Genomic DNA, 22881 nt, shown 5'->3' with positions numbered 1-22881 from the left:
TTTGGTAAAGCTGGATTTCTGCTTCTTTGTTAAATCTGCTGCCTTAACACACACATTGTGTGCCACTAAAGCCTAGCAGGATGAGCAATGCCCACTTTGTCCCACACCGATAAGACATGTAATGTATATTTTAAGATGGGCTAATGGCAAGGCACTTAAAATTTCATAAAAATAGGTTCAAATGTTTCTCTGTAATTAGCGAACACACACATACCTACTGTAATAGGCTTACGGCTTTATTTATATAGATGAGAGTATTTTTAGATATTCGCTGGTTAAACACACATGTGGTGTCACTACACTATTTATAATATTAGTCTTTATTAGTGAAATGTACTTATGTTGTGAATTTTCCCTTGGGATTAATAATAAAGTATTCTATCTATCTATCTATCTATCTATCTATCTATCTGTCTGTCTGTCTGTCTGTCTGTCTGTCTGTCTGTCTGTCTGTCTGTCTGTCTGTCTGTCTGTCTGTCTAATCCTGCCAACTACTCTATCTATGCACAAATATGTTTATAAAGTAAACCTAAGTTTTACTCGCACTACATGGCACGTTTTCAAGACTCTCCACCTAACCGCTCCAGCCTCGGACCCCTGAATGATGTTACAGGGTTCTGTGGCTGAAGCCTCCATAGGGATGTCTGCAGCTAATAACGTAGTTGATGAAATTGACACTTGACACTCTCCTCATAGGTGGGACCCAGACAGAGGATAGATGCGCTTTCTCAGTGGTCCATCATCCAATAAGGCACATTTATATAGTGAATACTTACCAGTCCTAGATTGAGTTGAGGGGCCATCAGCTACACACAAATGAGTGGCCTCCGTTTTAGACCTGCTGTTCGCTTTCATTTCCGTCACCGTGGTTTCCAGTTTCTCCTTTTTGACAAGAGCTGCCAAGGCCGAGATCTCGAGCAAGTGTGCTGCTGAGAGGCCTTGTCCGGAGAGCAGACCACACTGACAACCTTAGTCCCCTGTGGACAGAGGAGGGCGGAGAGCTTGTGGTTTCTGTGTGCACGTGAGCCCGTCGCATGGATCCTGGCTTAGCTTTCTGCTGTGCATCATTGGCAGACTTCACATTCAGTCCACTGTAATGGCCACAAAAGAGGGGAGCAGTGCTGCCAGATACCTCTGTCTTTTGTCAAAATCATTTTCTATACTCTCCCACCTTTGATATGTCAGGTCTCTGTCATGTACTGATGTCACATCTGTGTCTAAAATGTGCTCTTTGAAAGTTAATGGATGCTCGTGTGCCTCCTCTCTGACCGCCCCCCATAGTGATGGGGCACTTTGCAACGCCTAGCCTGGCATGAAGTGAAGATGCTGGTGGACCTCAGCAGGAGAATGGTAGGTGGCTCCTGACTATAGGTGGTCAGGCCGAGTGTGAGCCCCTAGTACAGGGGTGGGTAATGTCGGTCCTGGAGAGCTGCAGTGGCTGCAGGTTTTTGTTCCAACCCTCATTCTTAATGAGAAGTCAATTATTGCTGATGAAGCACTTATTGCTTAAGTGACATTTTGATTCTTCATTTTAGGTGGTCTCACTTGTTAAGGGTCCCCGACCTTAATTGCTTATTTCAATCTTAAACAGCTGCATTCACTGTTTTAATGGCTCCTTATTAGCAGTAAGATGTAAATGACAAAGCAGCCAGCAGTTCCCCACCTCGCTTGTTTCTATTTACATCTGTGTGTGTGTTCATCATGCACTGTTTGATTTAATAAAACACTTAATAGACATTGTGACAGACTGAGAATGATCTGTTTAAGGATATCCAGATCATTTGGATAATATCTTTGGAAAGGAAAAAATCTACGATATAAGAACCTTACACTGCAGACTAACAAGCCATAAAATTAAATCGGGTCTGAGATTGGAGGATTGGTTTATAATTAAGCAATTGGGTTGGAATGAAAACCCGTAGCCACTGCGGCTCGCCAGGACTCGACGTTGCCCAACCCTGCACTTGTACACTCTGCTGGAATGACCAGTCTAAGTAGTTGTAGAACCACCATAGACACGTGGGTTTTTATTTGTTCTTAGCTGCGGTTTCATTGTTGAGAGAGATGCAACTCTTCTGCCTTTGTAGACCATACCCACGTTCCCCTTCTGTGTGTGAAGCATGGTGGGCTGTTCACATCTCCTTTCGTCCTAGAAGGGACACCGTGGCTGCACTTCCCTAATTAGAATTCGTATTCAAACTGCACGGCATGTTGGTGCTTTCATTCATCTAAAACAAATTTGAATTGCATTGTGTGGTTTCCTTTTCTGAGAACATTATCAGTATGTTTTGTGGGCCGGAATGATTTGTACTGTTCAGTCCTTCCCTTTACTCTCTTTTATTTCTAAGCAATTTTTTTAACAGAGAATATGTCGTGAAGCCTAGTTATCATTGTAAATGGAGCCAAGATAGCTGGAGAGCAGGTTGTCTCTTGGTTCCTTGCATTTAATCATTAACTATTGGCTGGTCTAGAAAACTGGACACAATTAAAACCTACATGCTGCGTAGTATTCTGATTATTACACATAAATTATGCTGAAAAAAATATATTCATTTAGCAGCAATGGAATGGCTGGCTGAAGTGAAAACTTGCAGCCATTGCTGCCCTTCATCACCCTGAATGAGGATCCCTGTCATAGAATGACTTGCACAGTCTGAAACACTATCTGATGCAGCAAAGTAAATGCAATCATAAAATGGAGACGTTGAATAGCGCTTTTCAAGACAATCGGGGTGGGGGGAGACTCCAACCGACTTCAATGTACAGCATCCACCTGGATGATGCGACAGCAGCCATTTTATGCCAGCATGCTTACCACACATCATTAGTTATTAGGTGGTGAAGGGTCATCCAATTAGAGGATGAGCGGGGAGATGGAATGACCAGGCCGTGATGGGCAATTTAGTCAGGACATCGGGCAGCACAACACTCTTCTCCCTATAAAAGACTCCCACAGAGAAGTCAGGACCTCGGTTTTATGTCTCATCTGAAGGGACTCCTCCATTTGTGCAGCACAGTGTCCCCATCACTGCACTGGGGTTTTGGGTTCCACCTTCAGACCACATGGAAAGCACCTCCAGATGGCCTCACCAGCATCTCTTCCAGCAGCAACCCAAGTTTTTCCGAAATGGTCTGCTATCCAAGTACTGGACGGACCCAAACGTACTTAACTTCAGGTGGGTTATCTTTTCTGAAGTGCAGGTGGTCTGGCTGCAGACCAGATAGATAGATAGAATGAGTCACCTTTCACAAGAGAATGAGGTACTGGTAAAGGTGATGTCACTTTACGGAACTTCTCATTGGAGAGGATGCCATAATCAGCAACTACAGCCCAAGTATGTCATCATACTCTGCGATTCTAGTCACGTATGTTAAATTAAACAACTATGGGATGACGTTTCCTATGGAGACCCTAAAGCTATGTGAGCAAAAAAAAAAATCTTATTTCTCTTGTGAGTGGGAGATAACAAGATGGTCAGAACCGCGGCCGCAGTCATACTGGTGTTGTACCAGTCAGTCGTGATGAAGAGAGAACTGAACTGAAAGGCAAAGCTCTTAATTTTCCAGTCAGTCTATGTCCCTGTTCACATCTGTGGTCATGAGCTTTGAGTAGTGGCTAAAAGAACGGGGTTTTTGGGTATAAATGGCAGAAATGATCTTCCCTCACAGGGTGAGGTGTTCAGACATTCAGGAGGAGCTCAAAGTACAGTCGCTGCTCCGCCACATCGATAGGAGCCAGCTGAGGTGGTTTGGGCATTTGTCTAGAATGCCTCACTGGGAAGATGCTTCAGGCATGACCAGCTGGGAGTAGACCCCAGGGCATACTGGAGAGGTTATATCTCTCGGCTGGCCTGGGAACACCTTGGTATCCCGCGGTAGAAGTTGGAGGAGGTGGTGGGGAAAATGGCTGCCTGGGTGACTTTGCTCAGACTGCAGCCCCCACGACCCAGACCTGGATAAGTGGCAGAGAGTGGATGGATGGATCAAACAACACTCGATACCCCAAAATGAGAAAGCAACATCGAAAAGAGCCAGTTGTGGCTTAAAGATGAGATCGTGGGTGCAAAGTTTCATAAGCTCACAAGATCTCTTTGCGTTCACACTCGATAGTGTTTCCCGGGGTACGTGTCCCCCTTTAGGGGGTCTGATTATTTCTGGTAGACCAGATCGGCGCCTGCTCCTAACCTCTGTCTCTGTCAGGAATGTCGACACAGAATTTGTAGACCTACTGTATATTTTACGCTGGGTCTTTCCCATAAAGGCATGAAGATGCTCAGTCTCTTCCTGTGAAAACTTTCTTGACCTAAGAAGATCTGTAAAATCCTCTTTTTCCACCATGTTGTAGGAGTCAGTATCACAGCTCCTGGCTTCTGGGATTGACTGGATGAGGCCCTAAAGCAAATACATTTCTGTTCTTTCTTTCCTAAGCACGCAAACTTTTCCACATGGAAGACTTTCTCGTGCACACACAATAATATTTCCTGAGCACACAGAAAGGTCTCGTGATCTTATATCCCTTTAGGAGCTCTGTACTTTCTAGCACATTTCCATGTTTCTGAGATCTTATAGGCGCCCCATTTTCTAACAACTGATAGCGTGTTACCTGACGGACCTGGTTCCCTTGCAAAAGCTTGACATGTATGGCGAGTTCAGCTGCGGTCTTGACCTGTGTTCCTTATTCATCGTTGCTACATTATATGCATTGTACGGCTGGGTGAGCACTCATTGGTTGTCAGCTGTCACATGCACACAAGTCCTGCCCCTATGCCTTAAGACAAAATCAAACCCGCTTGATTTTTTTTTTCTTCTTCTGGGCGAGTTGCAGGCTGAGTATGCCAGACTAGATGACCGGCAATGACTGGAGACCCTCTGACTCGTTAGATTATGTAAATCAAGTCTGGGACTGCAAATTGCTGGAAAAGTAATCTAATTGGATGGGGAATTTTAAAGAAAGAGGTGCTGTTTTTTTGAGGAGATGAATAGGCATTCTGGGCCTGCTCATTGCATGGGTGGTGTTTGCCCATTCTGCCCATGTCTGTGGATTTTCTTGTCATGTCATGTGACACACGGCCTTAAGTCTCATTGTCATCATGTTCTGTGAAAGCGAGGAGCCTTGTTAGCAAGTTCACTAAGTTAGCTTATGTTGTGGGCTGTATGGACGTGACATGACAGACTGATGTTTCCTGTCTTTAGTTTTTTTGTACTTGGAGACGAAAGAGAAAGAGGGGGCACATATGTAGTTCAGTCTGCTCAGAGGTCTCTGTAAGGGCACCGAGCCCTTCAACGGCCTCCCCGTCTGGAACATGTCAAACACCCGCAGGCCACAGGAACTTAGGAGGGACCCACGCCTTGTTTGCAGATTGTCAGCTCTTCTTCCTCACCACCTGCCTGTGTTGTTGATCTGGGTGGACCTCACATGTGCACATCCTTCCTGCCGAGTGTAAGCAGGGATCAGAACGGCTGCTGTTCTTGGTATGATGGCCTCGTCTGAGCCGAGAGGTGGGGCCTCGGTGGTTAGCTCACTGTTTCTCACCACTGATAACAACATTGTGGGTAAGTCGTGAAGCTCATCTACTGTCTTGCAGCTTTCTGGACCAGATTGACTGTCGCAGAACAAGGCCCGTTTTAAATAGTTCCTAGTATTAGGATGCCTCCAGTGGATTCAGAAAAGTTCTCAGACCCCTTCACTTTTTTTTTTCACATTTTGTTATGTTGCAGCCTTGTGCTAAGATCTTTTAAATCCATTTTTCCTCCACATCAAGAAACACCTTGAGGATCAGCACCTACAAGTCTGAGGTTGTGATTCTCAGCTGCCCTCTCTCCATGATTTCGGTGAGGTGCTGCCCCAGCTGGAGAAGCTTAGGAATCGTGGGGTCTTGTTCACGAGTGATGGAAGAAAGGAGTGGGAGATCAGATTAGCATCCGCAGATGTGGTGGCGTTGTACCAGTCAATCGTGATGAAGAGCAAACTGAACTAAAGACAAAGCTCTTGATTTAACAGTCAAACAATGTCCACCAATCAGAGCGTCCAGACAGAAGACTCTCATCAGTAAAAGACACATGGGAGCCTGCTTGAATTTTACCAAAACACGCACCTAAAGGACTCCAACTGTGAGAAACACGATTATCTGGTCTGATGAAGCCAAAACGGGGGTCACGTCTGGAGAAAACCAAACGCCGCCAATCACCCGTGCAATACCATTCCAACAGTGAGGCATGGTGGTAGTACCATTTTGCCATGGGGTTGTTTTTCAGGGACTGGGAGACTAGACAGGGTGGAGGGAAAGCTGAATGGAGCAAAGTATAGAGCTATTCTTGGGGAAAATCTGCCCAGTGGGCCAAAGGTTCACAAAGCAAGGACAACATGGGGAATGTCCTTGAGTTGCCCATCCAGAGTCGGAACGTGAACTCAAATGAAGATCTCTGGAGAGACCAGAAAGTAGCTGTCCACTGCCAAAGCCTGAGAGGATCTACAGAGGAAAATGGCAGGAAATCCCCAAACCCCGAGTGTGTGATGCTTGTGGTGTCTGACCCAAGACGACTCCATCGCCGCCAAAGGAGCTTCAGCTAAGTTCCGAGTAAAGGGTCCGAGTACTTAAGTCCATGCGATGTTTCAGTTTTTTGTTCTGCGTAAATTTGCAAATGCTTTCACTTTGTCATTCTGGGGTGTTGAGTGTTGCTAGATGTGGGGGTAAAAATGAATTTTTATGATTTTTTAAGAGAAGGTTGCTATATAAAATGTGAAAAAAGTGAAGGGGTCTGAATATGTTCTGAGTCCACGATATAATATCTCTACCTATGAATGCCGTTTATGGGTCAATCTAAACCTGACGCTTTCCTCTGCTGGTTCACAAAATGCTGTCCCAGCAGGCATTCTGGCAGCAGGCAGGCAGACGGAATGCAACAACATGACTTTTTCTGTGGTCATGTGACACCGTTGTGCTCCTGCTGGGTGACCTCCTCTTGTCGAGAGTTCTTAAGCTGTTTGCAGCACAATTAATTCAAGATGCTGGCGGCATTACCCAGACCGAAATCCCAAGTGATGAAGCAAATGAGCAGGCGGCATATTCCCTGTTACACGTGGAAAAGAGACGTCTCCGAGAAATGATTGATTAGCACGTGTGACGTCGCTTAATGGACACCGCTGGGCTGTTTCTCACGTGATTCAGGCCATATTTTCATCTCTTTTCTGTTGATCATTAACATTTATGTCTGGCTTTTTTTTTTTTTTCTTTAGGCAAGCCAGGGAAAGGGTTGAGGGCAACATGCAGCTCTAGTGACGGATGAGTGTGAAATGCGTGGCGAGGCAATTTAGGGCATCAACACAAAAGGCAGTCTGCCCTCCAGCTGACGCCGTCTGCCTTCTCATGAAGAGTAGCCGTAGTGTCAGTAGTCATGAATCAGAGAAGATCAAACTAGGAGTCGACCTCTTGTACTAATTTGATAAAGCTGAAATTCCTTGGAGATGTCTGGCAAGTAACACGTGGGCCTGAGTGAGAGGCGGTGGGAAGGGGCATTGATAAACAGTGTTGTGAAAAAGTAAGTGCACCCCATGGAAACTCTTGACTTTTTTTTTTAACCATATTTGGACATACAAACATTAGATCTTCATGCAGACAATGTCTCCAGATAAAGGCGCTACACTTGAACAAATCTCTCTATTATGAAATGAAATGTTGGAAGGAGACGAGACGTGATTTTCTCGGAGAGACACTTGTACATCCTGTGAGAGAGAGAGAGATTTAACCATGCCCGCGGCCGGAAATAAAGGACAAAGAGGAGATGACAAAGTAGAACATCGTAAAGAACTCAAAAATGTCTCCATGGTACACAAGCAGAGCAGGTTAGAGATGATGGAAGTACAAAAATTCAAAAGTCACAAAAAAAAGGATAGGAAAGATTGCATTAGTGCAAACAAACAAAAATTATTACTCGGTGAAATAACGGAACAGCAAAAAGAGATCGAATATATTGTTTGGATTTAAACTTTTAGTTGGAGACTTGTAGATCGTCTAATTCGTGTTGCCAGCGAGAATTAAAAGATTCCAAAAATGTTGGCACAGTATGAAGTCCCGTGAGATGGAGACTTTTAATATGAGATTCTTTCAAGTCACGACACTACTTACAGCTGTTTTCAAACAAGACCACGGCCATCTAACCTCAGTCGTGTGAATGCTTTTGGCAGACACACTTCCTGCGCTCTCAGCTCTTATAAATATTATCGGGACAATAATTTTATACGTTCTAGATGACACATCAATGATGAATCGAAGAATAAAGAGCATGGCAAACATTCGAAAAAGTCATTTTATTTGAGAGAAAGAAACGATATTCACTCACGGCCAGTTATACATTGCATTGTCACGATGCAAGTCCAAACACGGAATCAAAATTCAATGCGATCTTGAAGAAAAGTTAATTCCAAATATTGTTTTTACTAAAGTTTTAAACTAAAAGTGAAAATAATGCATATGTAACAATTCCCACGAAAATAACTGTAATATAATCTCTCTTTAAATTGTATAAACTAAACCTGGGGGAGGCCCCCTAGTCTCTCTCTCTCTCTCTCTCTATATATATATATATATATATATATATATATATAATACACACACACACTAGTCATTAAGCCTGTTACAATAACGGGCGCTAGAACAGTAGTGCATAAACATTAGTAGGAACAGTCTATATTAAATGGCAAGGGACTTTGACCTCATTCTTTTTGTTGGTCGTATTTTTTTCTTTTGTTGATGTTTACTTGCTGAGCTGACCGTTCTTCATGGGCTGCCGCCGTGTATTGTGTGTCTTTAATCTTCTGTGACAGTAATACTGTTTTTCTAGGTCCACTGCCTTGTACGTCCGTAATATACCTTTAATTTTCTGTGTAGGTAATACAGGCGTGCGCGTCGGTAATATGCCTTTAATTTTCTCTGACAGTAATACTGGCTTGTATGTGGCTGTAATATGCGTCACTGTATTGTGTACCTTTTAATTTCCTCTCGCAGTAATACTGGTTTGTATCTCCATAAAACGCCTCTAACTTTCTCTGACAGTAATATCGCGCATCGCAGCGTTCCCCGCGCATGCGCACTTCACCAGAAGACACACACACACGGACACCTGGATGCGCAGAGGGATTTTATTAGAGGATATATATTAATATATCTATCTCTTATATATGATATAGATATATAATTATATATATATATATATATATAATAATAGATAAAAATCCATCTTCTGTACATCTGTCTGCTTTTCACGAGAGAGTTACAGAAAAAACCCGATCTAAATTCATTAGGTAATTTGCTTGGATATTCCGATTTGATTTTGCGACTTCTCTCATCGTGCTAAGTATCATAGTTTGTTTGCGGTACCGATTTATTTGTGTGAGTCCGAATGACACACAGCGGGCAGAGGCCCTCCTCACTCACGCTCCAGCCTCGGGGAGTACCTTACCTCCACTTAGCTAGCATACGAGAGAACTACTTAATGAATTTAGATGGTTTTTGTTTTTTTTTTCTAGAATTTGCTTGAACATTCCGATTGATTTTGCGACTTCTCTCATCGTGCAAAGTATCCTAGTTTGCTTGCTGGAGTGATATATTCGCTCTAATCTGAGACACAGGCTGCAGGCCGAGGGGAGGGGGATGCGTGATGTCAGGAGTGGAGAGCCAGGCAGGGCCCTCCTTACTGTTCTGTTTCACTACTACGTGGGCGTAGCCTCAGGGGACGGCTAGTTATATACATAAAATTGTCATTGTATTGTGATGCCCTGGACATTGATAGTCATAGCTGAAGATGGACTAGGGTGAGTGAGGATGTTGATAAAGATCCAAAGCACACTAGCAGATCTGCCGAGGAGTGGCTCATACAGATGAAATGGAAGGTTATGGACTGATACGAGTCAAAGCCCTGATTTGAGACCCATTGACATGTTGAAACGGGTGGGATGTGCAAGAAAACCCATAAACATCTTGCAGCTGAAGGGATTTTGTTCAGAGGAGCAGTCAAATATTTTGCCTAATCGAGATGTAGAGGACAGGAAGGTGAAGGTGATCCTGAAAGAAGATGATGATGTCAGAGACTGGAGGGCAGTTACACATGTCTACTTGATGTCATTTATGCAGTGCCAGCTTGTGAAGCCAAAGGTGGAGTAGTTGTTACGTTCTCCTTCAGTAGACCAATTACATCTATTGATATCATCGTTGTGTTTTAAAGTGCATCACCTTCTTCTGTAGGCACTGCCTGTGTGAAGGTCTACTGTTTCGGCCTGCTCAGATATGTGGAGGAAGCCAACAACTTCCATGGGGTGTCCTTACTTCTTCACATGAGCGTAACCCTGAGTTACATTACAGTTGAGCCTTTTCGCCACCGTGATTGCTTTCACGTGGACAACGGGTGACGTTTTATTTTACCCTGACCGATCAGCGAGGACTCTTCTTCCTGCTTCGTGTCACTTCCTGGCTGAAGTTTCGACAGGAGGAACTAAATATTTGAAAAAATAAAAAAAAAACGAAAAGGGGAAATGGAATAGGAAGCTCACATTATGCAAATGTGGCAATTTCAGAAATGCTTTGGATAAGCACAACTGGCCCGGCTTCTGGATTTTGCAAAAGTGCTTACTGGTGACAATTTTTTTGCTTTTTTTTTTTTTTTTTTGATGCATTTGTGGATGAAAGATTTGGGAAATCACGAGACAAAGTCAAGAAGCTTGCGTTGCTTCTGTGCCAAGTTCATCCTTCCCTTAAGTGCCCTCTGGAGTGGGAGCCTGATGGTAACCTATGAAGTCTGCCTTGCAAATACTGGGTCTGCCTGCCCGATTTTTTTTTTGTGACTTTTGGGGGGGGTGGGGCGGGGTTTGGGTAAAGGCTCCAGCAGTAGAGGGCGCCATAACAGCTTCCCGAATCAGCAGGCGTCTGGGAATTTGTCGTCTCTGCTGATGACTGACAAGTGTGTGGGGCCGCAGAGCTCCGGTCGAAGAGGAAACTGGCCCAAGACCTGTGATAAGAAACACAATTGGGTGCCTTGTTTCAGAATGAAACGTCTCCGCCGTCCCCCATTTAGTGGCTTCCTGAATTGACGGTCTGTTAGTGTTCTGCCGATGAGGTTGGATTTAATGTGTGCCCGTTTTAACGTTTGGGATTGTCGTCTTAGACTCGTACCTTCTGATTACCAAAAGACAAAGTGACATCCACCGGGTCATTTATCTTGACAGCCATTCAGACCATCACATGTTCTGTTTTTTTTTTTTTTTTTGTTTTTTTTTAAGCTGGAAGTCATGTGAGCTTGGGTGGGTCCAAAGCCAGCAGCCTACTCACTATCTTCTGAATGAAATGCTTCCTCTATCTCACATTGGCCAGCTCATCGCCTTTCCTGTCTACAAATCTTCATCTCATTGCTGAGATTGCTCTTTCAGATTAATGGCCCTCAAGTCTCTCTGCTCGTTCAACGACTTCAGTTCATCCTCCAGGACCAGATAGGAAAGTCGGAGACTGCTGGGTGTCGGTTCTTCCACTTGTAAATGCGTGTGCGTGAACGCGCCTCGGCCGCTGCTCTGAAACATCCCTGTATTATAATATGCTAATCGGCCTCATGCATATGCAGTCACAACGCTGCAGAATGTTATTGGCTCTCCCACCTGACACTGCGAAGACCGCCCCACCAGCCTTCAAGAGCATCCGGCTGTGGTCCACACCTGAGAGCGTAAGATCACGCGCTGCATTCTAGGACAGGCAGGTAAACTGGATTATGTAGAGCAGAGTTTCTTAAAGCAGGGGTCCCCAACTCCGGTCCTGGTGGGCCGCAGTGGCTGCAGGTTTTCATGCTAACCCTTTTCTTAATTAGTGACCTGTTTTTGCTGCTAAACTTTAATTGAATGTAGACTCGGACCCCTTAATTAGATGCCAAAACAATAATAAGATACAAAATGAGCCAAAACAGCCGGTGTCCATCATACAATACAGTATCTGAAAAGAAAGAAAAGTGAAGGTCTCAGGAAAGTTGATCTGCTCGGGTCCCCAGTGCTCTTAGAAAAAGGGAAAATCCACAATTTCAGAAATGTCTGCTATTGCACAATGAGAGCAGCAACAAGCCACAGAATTAAAGAACGGGTTTAATTAACAACACAAATCGGCGCCTAATTAAGCAAGTGGTTGGAGTTTGAGGCCCTGACTTAGGTGGTCTTCTGTTGACTCACTCACTTCACATTTCATTTCTGCTTGAGGAAAGAAATGAAGGAATTCAGAGGAACAAATCTTAAAGAAACAAGTCAATTATAATGAAAGGTAAAAGAGCTAATTAGCAGCAAACACTGGTCATCAACTAAGAAAAAGGGTTAGAATGAAAACCTGCAACCACAGTGGCCCTCCAGGACTAGAGCTGATAGACAGATAGATAATTTACTAATCCCAAGGGGAAATTCACAGACTCCAGCTGGGGACTGCTTATGGATCATGGGTTGGCTGGCATTGGGTCACAAATTGGTGCCGGTCACTGTTGTATTTATCCATTGAGAGAACTACTTAATGGATTTAGATCGGGTTTTATTTCTGTAATTTGCTTGAACATTCCTGTTGATTTTGTGACTTCTCATCGTGCTAAATATCATAGTTTGCTTTCGGTACCGATTTATTTGCGCAAATCTAAGAGACACGCAGCGGGCCGAGGCCCTCTGGAATGGGCAGTGTTATGGTTTGCAGAGAGTTCTGCTGGTGGGTTGCCGCCGGCTGATTAAGCAATCCACATTGCTAGGCTTTTTAGACTTCCAGGTAGAAAGACCACAGGCATTCCACATTGACAATAACATCTCCAGCAAACCTAACAGTGAGCACTGGAGCCCCCCAGGGATGTGTGCGAAGCCCACTTTTGTTCATGACTGTACTGCGACATACAGCTCTAATGGCACGGTCAGGTTGGCTGCTGATGACATGACTGCCAGACTGACTGCTTCTTCCCACAGGCCAGGCAGATTCTGAAGGATCCTGTGTCCTTCTCTTTAAAAAAAACTTTGCCTGGATTTGAGTTTGAAAATACGCACACAGCATTAAAAAAAAAAAATCAGTTTTATATTTTCTGTGAAATGTAACTTGTAAATGTGCGTACGTGAACGCGCCACAATCGCCGCTCTGGAACCTCCATATCTACACTGTGCTGATCGACCTCATGCATATGCAGTCACGACGCTGCAGAACGTTATTGGTTGGTAGAGCAGCCTCTCCCACCTGACGATACATCGAGACCCCGCCTCCTGCTTTCGAGAGTATCCGGCTGTGGTCCACAGCTGAGAGCCCACAATCCAGTGCGGCAGCTTGTAACGCCATCGGGAGTTCTCAGAGGGTTCCTGGTGGCCTTACTCGCACGTCGTCTTCAGCTTTTGGGGGGACACCGTTCCCTTGCAGACTTGACCGCTCTGCCATGCTCTTTCCGTTTCTTCACGATTGATTTAATTTTCAGTGAAATGTCCACAAATCCCCTTTCATGAAGGTCTGCAATGTGCCCTGTGATCACGATGTCTGAATTGTTCAATTTGTCATTTTTAAACTGTGGGGCAGAGGAGGGAGATCAAGGAACAAACATCACAGAGGGCGCTGTATTTCCTTTGTTTTATTTATTTGCCGCCTTTTGGATTGCTGCAACAGAATGGCAAACACGCTTCAAGAGCTCCAGTGGGTTGATTTTGTTTTGACCCTCGTTGAGCGACTTGGACATCCCAGCATCCTGAATAAGAACTTCATGTTGAGCCTAATGGACGTGAGGATGAATGCTGACAGGCCACACTTTGTTTGGTGTGTCCCCTTCCTGTCACCAAGCGACTGCCTCTGTTGATGCCTGTAACTTAACATGGCAGGCTGCACTCTACACGTCTTTTGCTTTTTTTTTTTTTTAAGCTAATTGCACGGCTTCCGGCAAGTGTTACTGAGGAGGCTAAAGATGAAACGTGACAGCCTGTCATTAGCTACACCTCCAAATGCTGATGCTTAGCATATGGCGTGTGCCAGGTCCATCTGCTTGAAGACTGGCATCTTCCTGTCTTTGCCTTTTATTGTGTGGACACTTAAGACTGGGCTGAGGCTTTATAATTAAGTGGGCACCAATGCAAGCGAAGGCACAGCGGTGGCATCTTAGCATGTGATGCATTCGGAAGTTCTGCATGTGTTTGTCTTTGTGCTTTTTGTTTTTGTCTATGACGTGTGACCACCAAGGGGCGTAGTAGCACCCCAAACCCCTCCCTCGAACACAACTGCACAACACAGTCCTGGGTTCAAATACAAGATCTTCTTTCTTTTTTTTTTTTTACTCTCACCATTCTTTAAATTCTCTTTCACAATAACACAATCGCTAAAACAGATCTCTTTCCTCTTCATCCACACATCTCCCGACTCTGACGTGACTTAAGCGAAGTGGTGAGCTCCATCTGGGAACTGCTTCTGGTGTCATGCCCAGGCTGAATAGAAACCAGAGCAGTGCCACACACCCCAAGCAGCACCAAAGACTCCACCAGGGCTGTATTTCCAGACTGCAACTTCCATGCCACCCTGCCTTGAGAAACACTGCCACCTGTTGTGTGGGGGAATGAACTGCTCCTGGTAGTTCCATTTGCCCAGTCTCCGTTCATTATGGCCAACTGGCTGTGTATCCATTGTTTATTATTTGAGAATGTGAAATTTTGGAAATCAAATAAATAATTGATGATAAAATGATAGGCTCCGACCCCAGTTGTATTCCCTCAACTCCCATGGGTAGGACCCAGGAGTCACAATAGGGGGGTAATAAATTGTGAATTTCACATTGGGATTAATAAAGTATCTATCTCTCTATCTATCTAATAAGGTGGCCTGGGCAGACAACACAGGAGAAGGACCTCTTGGCCTCTTGTCACATTACACTAAGGCCAGACTCTGTGGTTCCCAAACTCGGTCTTGAGGACCCCCTGTGGCTGCAGCTTTTTATTCCAGCTAAATTCACAATTAGTGATGATAATTAGTCTCATTTATTTCAATGGTCTTTTTCCCCTTCTTTTATTCTGGCCTTTAGAAAAGCACAGCAGTATGTTTTTACATTTTATAAGACATTTAGAATTATTTCTACTTTTGCTTTAAACGCTTACCTCTCTTTTGTTGTTGTCCAGTTGTTGTTATTTTTTTTTCTGCAGTTTGTACCCTTCATTGTATCCTAATAATGATAATTAAAAGAAACAGAACTAACAGCCAAGAAAACAACACTGAATGATGAAAGGCTGCAATAACTTTAGTGTCAGACCCACTAATTAGTAGATAATAAATTAAACAATCAAAATACCGGGAGACGCAGAATGAAAACCAGGCTGAAAATTGTTAAAAAATTTAAAAAAAGAAAACTATCCCCTTATAAGTGCTTAGTACATTTTAATAAAAATGTACCACAGTTAGTTTTCTCATTTCTCCATTGACTCCAAAACACAGAAACTGGGAAACACCGTAACAGCTCGCTTAATTGGGCTAGTGGACTAGGAGTCCAATTAAAAATGGAAGTTGGTTGGAACAAAAACCTGCAGCCACAGGGTGGGGGGTTCCCCAGGACTGAGTTTGGGAAGCGCTGGCCTAGACCAGGGGTGGGCAATGTCGGTCCTGGAGGGCCTCAGTGGCTATGGGTTTTCATTCCAACCCAACTGCTTAATTAGAAACCAAATCCTTGCCAATCTTGCACCTTACAATTTTATGGCTTGTTAGTCTGCAATGTAAGGTTCTTATATCGTAGATTTTTTTTTTACTGTCCAACTATATCATCCAAATGGTTTGAAGCCTAAAACAGATAATTTTCAGTCTGTCACATTTTTCTATTAAGTGTTTTAAAAAAAATCGGACACTGCTTGATGAACACATACATGGAAATAAAATAAAATACAGTAGACCCTTGACTTACGAACTCAATTCGTTCGAGAGGGCTGGTTGTAAGTCAAGACTATTTTTCCCATAAGAAATAATGGAAATGCCCTTAATGTGTTCTGAACCTTCATAATAAAAAAGGGTTGTGTAATGTGCATAATTTAACAAAACACCAGTCATTTTTCTAATGTACTAACCAAAAAGTTATAAAAAGTGCCTAGCCTACCAGAAACAACAATTTCATACTGTACTCACCATTTAATTTGACATCTTTGGGCTGCAGGAAGGGAGGAGGAGAATGAAATGGAAGGTGGTTATTGTTTGGAAGGAGCCTCCTTATACAAATCTTTTCTTTGTAAAATTGTCGAGATGGTGGATTTCGACATGCTGTACATATTAGCGAGATCGGTCACACAAACACCACTCTCATATTTCCACACAATTTCCTTCTTCATTTCGATTGCGATCGCTTTCTTTACCTTCGTTACCTTCTCTTCCTTCCTTAGAAATTATCGAAAAAAATTATATAAATCACTGCACTGACCGAAATTACGTCCACAAACACATGTATCTGGGCTCCGACTGACGCTTACAAACGCTCCCGGCTGTTTGTTTACAATCGCGCAAGCGGATACACGTGAGCGCATTCGGGTCGTAACGCAAGATGTTGGTCGTAAATCAAGTTGTTTGCATGTCAGGCCGGTCGTATATCGAGGGTTGACTGTAAATGGAAACAAGCTGGATGGGGAACTGCTGGCAGCTTTGTCATTTACATCTTACTGCTAATTGTGAATTTCCCCTTGGGGATTAATAAAGTATCTACCTACCTACCTACCTACCTACCTACCATTAAAACAGTGAATGCATCTGTTTAAGATTGAAATAAGCAATTAAGGGTGAGAAACCTTAACAAGCGAGACCACTAAAATGAAGCATCAAAATGTCACTTAAGCAATAAGGGCTTCATCAACAGTAATTGACCTCTCGTTAAGAAACAAAAACCTGCAGCCACTGCGGCTCTCCAGGACCGACATTGCCCACCCCTGGTCTAGAGGGTGCAGTGAGCGGGTTTTGTGTGCGCCGATCCTGGCAGCTTGGATTTCAGAGTTAAGCCGGTATTAAATAAAAATCGTGCTGGTGGCAGGTGAGTGATAAAGGGTAGCAGAGTGTGTGACACAAATAGCTTTAGTGCTTAAAGGTGGGAGGTGAGTATGCTGCCCTTGAATAATGGCGTATTGCTTAGTTTGAGGCTTCTCCCTGTGATCATCCCTCCCGACAGTATTTTATCATTGACTTTTGTTTTTGGGTGCTCATCTGGATGCCCTTGGCTAAATGAGATGCATCACTTACAGGATTCTTTAGGGGCTTAGAGTGGCCAGTGCTGATGATGGGGGGGGGGTTGTGTTGCGGGAGGTTGAAAGGAAGCTGATGAAGGCACAGGCCGGAAGCTGTTCTCTTTGAAAGGCTCCATTTCTCTTGCTGATGTTCGCTTTAAGACGGCTTTTGACCAAACTAAAACATCCTTTTATTGTGCAGCGATTGCCTTCCTGTTTGCTGCGAGGGGCAACACACACTCAGCTCTGTGAAATCCGCTGCTGATGCTGTCAGCTGAGCCAGCTTGAGAACCCAAGCGCTCTCTGGGACCTGGGAGTGGGGAGGTCTGTCCCACGTCTCTCTCAGTTTATGTGCAGATTCAGATGCATGTGTTCTTACATCACCCTCACACATCCAACGACTGTCCTTTGCTTTAATTCTGCCCTCTGCCCGGTGTTTCTAAATGTCACACTATGTTGTCAGCCATGCAGTAATAAAGCAAATGAAAAGCAATGCGTGTAGGGAGCTGCCTCGGTGAGGCTTTGCCTCATTTTATGGAATGTCAGTGGGCTGCCCCTTCCAGTTGGTATAATGGGGCAGAGACATGCCATGGAAATGAGACATCGGGTTGAGTGTGGAGTCTTTGTGGTGCACCTGGCAAGCGGGAAGAGAGGTCACTGATGGGAAATACTGTCACTTACACTCTGTCTTTCTTTTTTACAGGCTTTCCTCTGCCGGATTCGCCAGACCCCCGCTGACCAGCAGTGCCTGTCGGAGGACAATGTTAAGGTAAGGGTGCTACGGGCCATGATTTGGAGCTTTGCAGTGGTCTACAACAACGTCACCGTTTACTTCTACAGCACATTTTCATACATACGATGGAGCTCAAAGTGCTTTACAAGATGTCTTAAGTAGTGACGTGCAAAGAAAACAACATTAAATAAGATACAACAATGCATAAATAGTATACAAAAAATCAATAATGAAGAGTAACATAAGATCTATATTTAAGGACTCTTTCTCTTAATTATCTAATTATATTTATTTTTTCATTTTTTCGACATCCTGCCTCGTAGTAAGGAGATCAGGGTTCACATCCCGGGTCCCTCCCTGTGTGGAGTTTGCATGTTGTCTGCATGAGGTTCCTCCCACAGTCCTAAAACCTGCAGATTAGCTGAACTGACGTCGTTAAATTGGCCTTTGTGTGTCCTTTCGACCTGAGATGGACTGGCGCCCTCTACTGGGTTTCTTTCTGCCTTGCACCCCATGCTAGCTCGGATAGGCTCCAGCAACCGCCATCACGGCCCTGTTCAGGACTAAGCAGGTTAGAAAATGACTGACTGACTAAATGAGAGCCTGATGATAAGGTCAGATTGCTGGGGTGGACAGAAAAAAATTTTAAAACTCCAATTAAGCTGGAGGCACAAAATCTGTAGGGGTTCCAAGTCAAAAGTCTGCCAAGAACTAGGCGTTCTGCCAATTATAAAAGCTCTGAAGTCGTCCTTTATTGTTTTTTGCTGTTTTGTTTTCTAACACTTTGTCTTAGAGGATTGGACACAGGGGTCTCGTGGCAGGGTGGGGTATTCCCTTTCATTCAAACATCCCAGGTGACTGCACAGGACTTTGATCAGGTGGTGGTGGAGGTGCAGAAAACCACCAAAGAAGAATTGGAAATGGAAACCGAGAAAAGTAAACTGAGTTGCCTTTAACTCCATTGACATTTCGGTGGTCCCGGGACACGGCTAGTGTGTTAGATGCATGGTGTGGGGTGTGTGGAGAGTGTTATGGTTAAGGTATTGAGTCCTGGATACAAGATGTCAGCATGTGACTTAGGAGTTGGGGTCATCTGGCAAAGCCACAAAACTGCTTTTTCTATTCCGTTCAGTTTATTTTTGTATGGTGGTCTTTTACTGAGTGCAGGTGCAGAGTGCCATGACAAAGACACAAATACAAACTTTACAAATCACTACTTCCCGTAATGAAAAACACAGACAAGCATAAAGGTTTTGGACACCCGCAGACAAACCCCGTATAACTGAACATAAAGACGAGTTATAAACGTATTGGAAAGGGCAAAAAGACATCTTAATAGACGCAAGTCTCAAAGTGACTGCTCCGAGATGGTGACACTTCCGGTTAAGTACAGGCCTGGCAGGAAGAGGCGGGTCCAGAGGGACGGACATTGGAAGTGACATCAGAGGTGGTAGGGCTGTCAATCGTCCGGTCTGTGGAGGGAGGGAGGAAAGAGGCATTCTGTGAAAATGACCTCCATCAGAGCCTTTACGGTGTCCCTAAGGTGTACGTGTGTGACATTACATAATGACCACCCAAAAAAGGCACAGGTTTGTTTAAGCAGACAAGAAATAAAATACAGGGTGGCCCATATTTATGTATATGATTGAAAAGGTGTTATTGTCAGGGAAACTACCAATGTTATTATCGAGTAACCTAATGGAACATGAACATTAAGAACCAGAAATGTTTCTTCATCCCCTGTTCTTCATGGTGTGGTCCACCAATGCGCCATCCAGATCGATACACACCTGAAGATGAAGAGCAACGTTGTCACAGGCGGATTGGCAGGTCTGTACTGGTATCCTCTGAAATTCTTCTGTGATAGGCGCACTTAGCTCAGCCACATTGTTGATGTGATGTCGACACACCTTGTCTTTTAGGTAACCCCACAGGAAAAGGTCTGGTTGGGAGACTGAACCGGCCATTCCACAGGTCCGCATCGCACTGGTACAGCATAGTGTGGCGGTGCCCCATCTTGCTGGCACCACAGATCAGGAATTTCCAGTCATCGTTACTCTCACTCTCAGGCTACATAGTGATGCCGTTTTCGATACTTTTGACACTACAGTCTGTGAAACGTCATATACATAAATATGGGCCACCCTGTAATTCGTAAGAGATTAGCATAAACGGAACCTAACAATATCTCTCCATTGTTGAACTACAGCCAGTTGACAACATAGTGGAGGAAAACAAAATCTCCATCCAGCAGCACCCCTGGAGAAAATTGAGCTTCTAATGGGTCCACACCATCTGGACGTAGAGCAGTTGGCACCAAGTGCCACCACAGGAGGACACAGTGACACAGTTCATATCCTGAGTATCATTCTTTTTCTTTTCCAGATTCTCTTTTCTAACATTGAGGACATCCTGGAAGTTCACAAGGAGGTGCTGTCGGTGCTTAACTGTAGTCTGCAGCCCGAGCCAAACGCCAACCATTCCTTGGGCTATGTGTTCCTAAAGTTTGTAAGTAGGCCAGTCTGTGTCTTATCTTCATCTTGTCTAGTATCCGCAGGTCTCTTGTAGTTTCCACGTTAAAGCGTTTGAGTGACCTTCCAAAGACCAGGACGAGCCCCACGTCTATTACTTTTCACTTCTGCACAGATGCATTATCCCTTCTAATCCTAAATGTTTGTGGTGTTATCACTATTGGTGCCTTTTAAAGCCTGTGATTCTGTTGTCTTTGGTGTTACTTTCTCTCTAAAGCTGTCCTTCTAGAGCATTGGTGGACCAAAGCACAAAGAAGGTCAAATGTAAGAGTGATCTAGCTGCAGACCTCTAGAGCCGTGCTATTCCAGACCTCCACTGAACAGCCAATCAAAAACTGCATGTTTATGTCACAGGATTTACAGTACACAGCGGAAACCTTGAGAAGGTTCTGGCAATGGCACACAAAACTATACAACCAGAGAGATAGAGTCCTATTACATGACTCCTGAGCAAAATGGCCCTCAGCACAACCGTAATCTTTATGATAGTCTTAATGTATATGAGAATGAAGAGTAAGGTACGCCTTGAGATGGGCATGTGGAAAATGACGTGACTGCCTGGGTGTATCGCATAACATCACTGACTGCTAAACATTGACAGATGTGCGTAATCTTATTGGATCTTCAATGGAGTGGACTGCTGGAGGTCCGCAGCTAGACTCTTAGAAATTTCTGGAAAGGTCTCGCTGTAGACCTCCAGTGTTCTTCAACTTAGAACTCTGAGAAGGGTCTGACAGCAGTACTACACAACACTGGCAAGCTACTCCCGTAATGTATGAGACTCGATTGCTGTTAATACGTCCGAGTAAGGAAGCCCTCTCACAACAGTAAACGTAACCATAGTGTAAAGGCGATTTATGAGAGTGACTCACGGGGTTATACCTTGAAATGGACGTGTTGGGGGAAGACACAAATGACGGGGCATTTCGTGTACCATAACTGATGCTTAATACAAAAGGCAGCTAAAACATTATTGGACATGTGGAATTGAATTGGCTTGTCAATGGAGTAGAGCTGTGGAGGTCTTCAGCTTGACTCTGTTGTTTCTTCAGGACGGTAAATGTGTCTTCGGTATCCACTTCATACGCTCATGTGTTGTAGAATCTATGAACTTCTTAATGCATGCGGTCAGATTACCATTTTAATAAAGGGCTTTTTCACGTTGGGGTGTATACACGACTCACTTTTCATAATAAGGAGATGGTGACAGTGACTGGGTGGTAGAGCCCTGAGTGACAGCCAATGGGAGAAAAAAAAAAAACAACACTTTTGTGCGCACTGATGGGGCAGCTGAAGTCTCCTGAAGCTGTGCTGTCTGGAGATGACGGCCTGTGTGCCTCCTGACAACTGGTTGTGCGCACTTCATCTTGTTATGATTAAACAGTCAGCTTTGCCAGTTAAAGGGTGCTATCCACCCCTTGCTCTTTCTTTTTGGTTGAACAGTGTCCTTCTGGCCACTTAGTGTGCCAGCTAGGCTGTCAATCGCTATACTGCTTTTTAATCTGACATCTTACTCAATTTATGTTTTCTTCTTAATTCCAGAAAGAACGATTTTGTGTTTATGAGGAATATTGCAGCAATCATGAGAAAGCACTGAGGCTGCTGATGGAGTTGAATAAGATCCCAAATGTCAGAACTTTTCTACTGGTGAGTTGCTCCTGCCACCTCCACCAGGTATTCCTGTGAGAATGACCGTGTTAATTGTGTTGCGAGTAGTGGAGGACGGGGAGACATTTTTTGCTTAACCGCGAAGTGATCCATGTCTGTCGAGCAGGGTGAGTGACTCAATTTCTGCTGACGGTGGCCTGTGAGGAATCGTGTAGTTGAATTTCATGGTGTTGTGCTCCTACCTCGAGGCAATGTCTACCAGCTTGCCTGAACCTCGCAGCAGAAAAAGCATTAATATGACTGATGAGCAGTGATTTGACGTACAATAATTTTCTATGTCTTGCTGTTCCTACAGCACTGCATGCTGCTCGGGGGGAAGAAGACCACTGACGTTCCTTTGGAGGGCTATCTGCTATCCCCAATCCAGAGAATCTGCAAATACCCTCTTCTACTTAAGGTAAGCACGGCATTTCATTTACCCAAGCCAGTTAGATCATGTGCCATGCAACTGTTGGCAGGCTGTGAACTCTGGGAAGGTTAGATCTTCCCCTTTAGTCACCCTCCTGTTTTGCCCAGGATCCTTGTGCTGCCACATTTTCAGTGATCCAATTGAACACATAAGGGTTACCTACCAGCAGGCATACCACCAGCACTTCACAACAGGTCATCCACCTGAAGCTAAGCATCTTCAGGCCCAGCCAGCACTTGGATAGGAGACCAACCTGGAAAAGCTTGGGTTGCTGCTGGCAAAGGTGTTGGTAAGGCCAGCAGGGGGCGCTAACCCATGTGGTCTGAAAGTGTATCTCAAT

The 22881-nt window shown here is 44.3% G+C and overlaps 1 protein-coding gene across 1 annotated transcript in view; it reads left to right on the top strand.

The window, feature by feature from the left end:
- prex1 (phosphatidylinositol-3,4,5-trisphosphate-dependent Rac exchange factor 1) overlaps nucleotides 1–22881 on the top strand; it is a 126362-nt gene that overhangs the window by 43630 nt on the left and 59851 nt on the right. The window contains exons 2-5 of the mRNA XM_028812388.2: nucleotides 17904–17969; nucleotides 20319–20441; nucleotides 22007–22111; nucleotides 22428–22529. Coding sequence (XP_028668221.2) covers nucleotides 17904–17969; nucleotides 20319–20441; nucleotides 22007–22111; nucleotides 22428–22529 — 396 coding nt within the window. The remainder of the gene's footprint in view (nucleotides 1–17903; nucleotides 17970–20318; nucleotides 20442–22006; nucleotides 22112–22427; nucleotides 22530–22881) is intronic.

Source organism: Erpetoichthys calabaricus, chromosome 10, assembly GCF_900747795.2.
Source record: "Erpetoichthys calabaricus chromosome 10, fErpCal1.3, whole genome shotgun sequence".
NCBI lineage: Eukaryota > Metazoa > Chordata > Cladistia > Polypteriformes > Polypteridae > Erpetoichthys > Erpetoichthys calabaricus.
The sequence above is the reverse complement of the archived record's forward strand: the minus strand, read 5'-3'. Positions and strand labels throughout refer to the sequence as shown.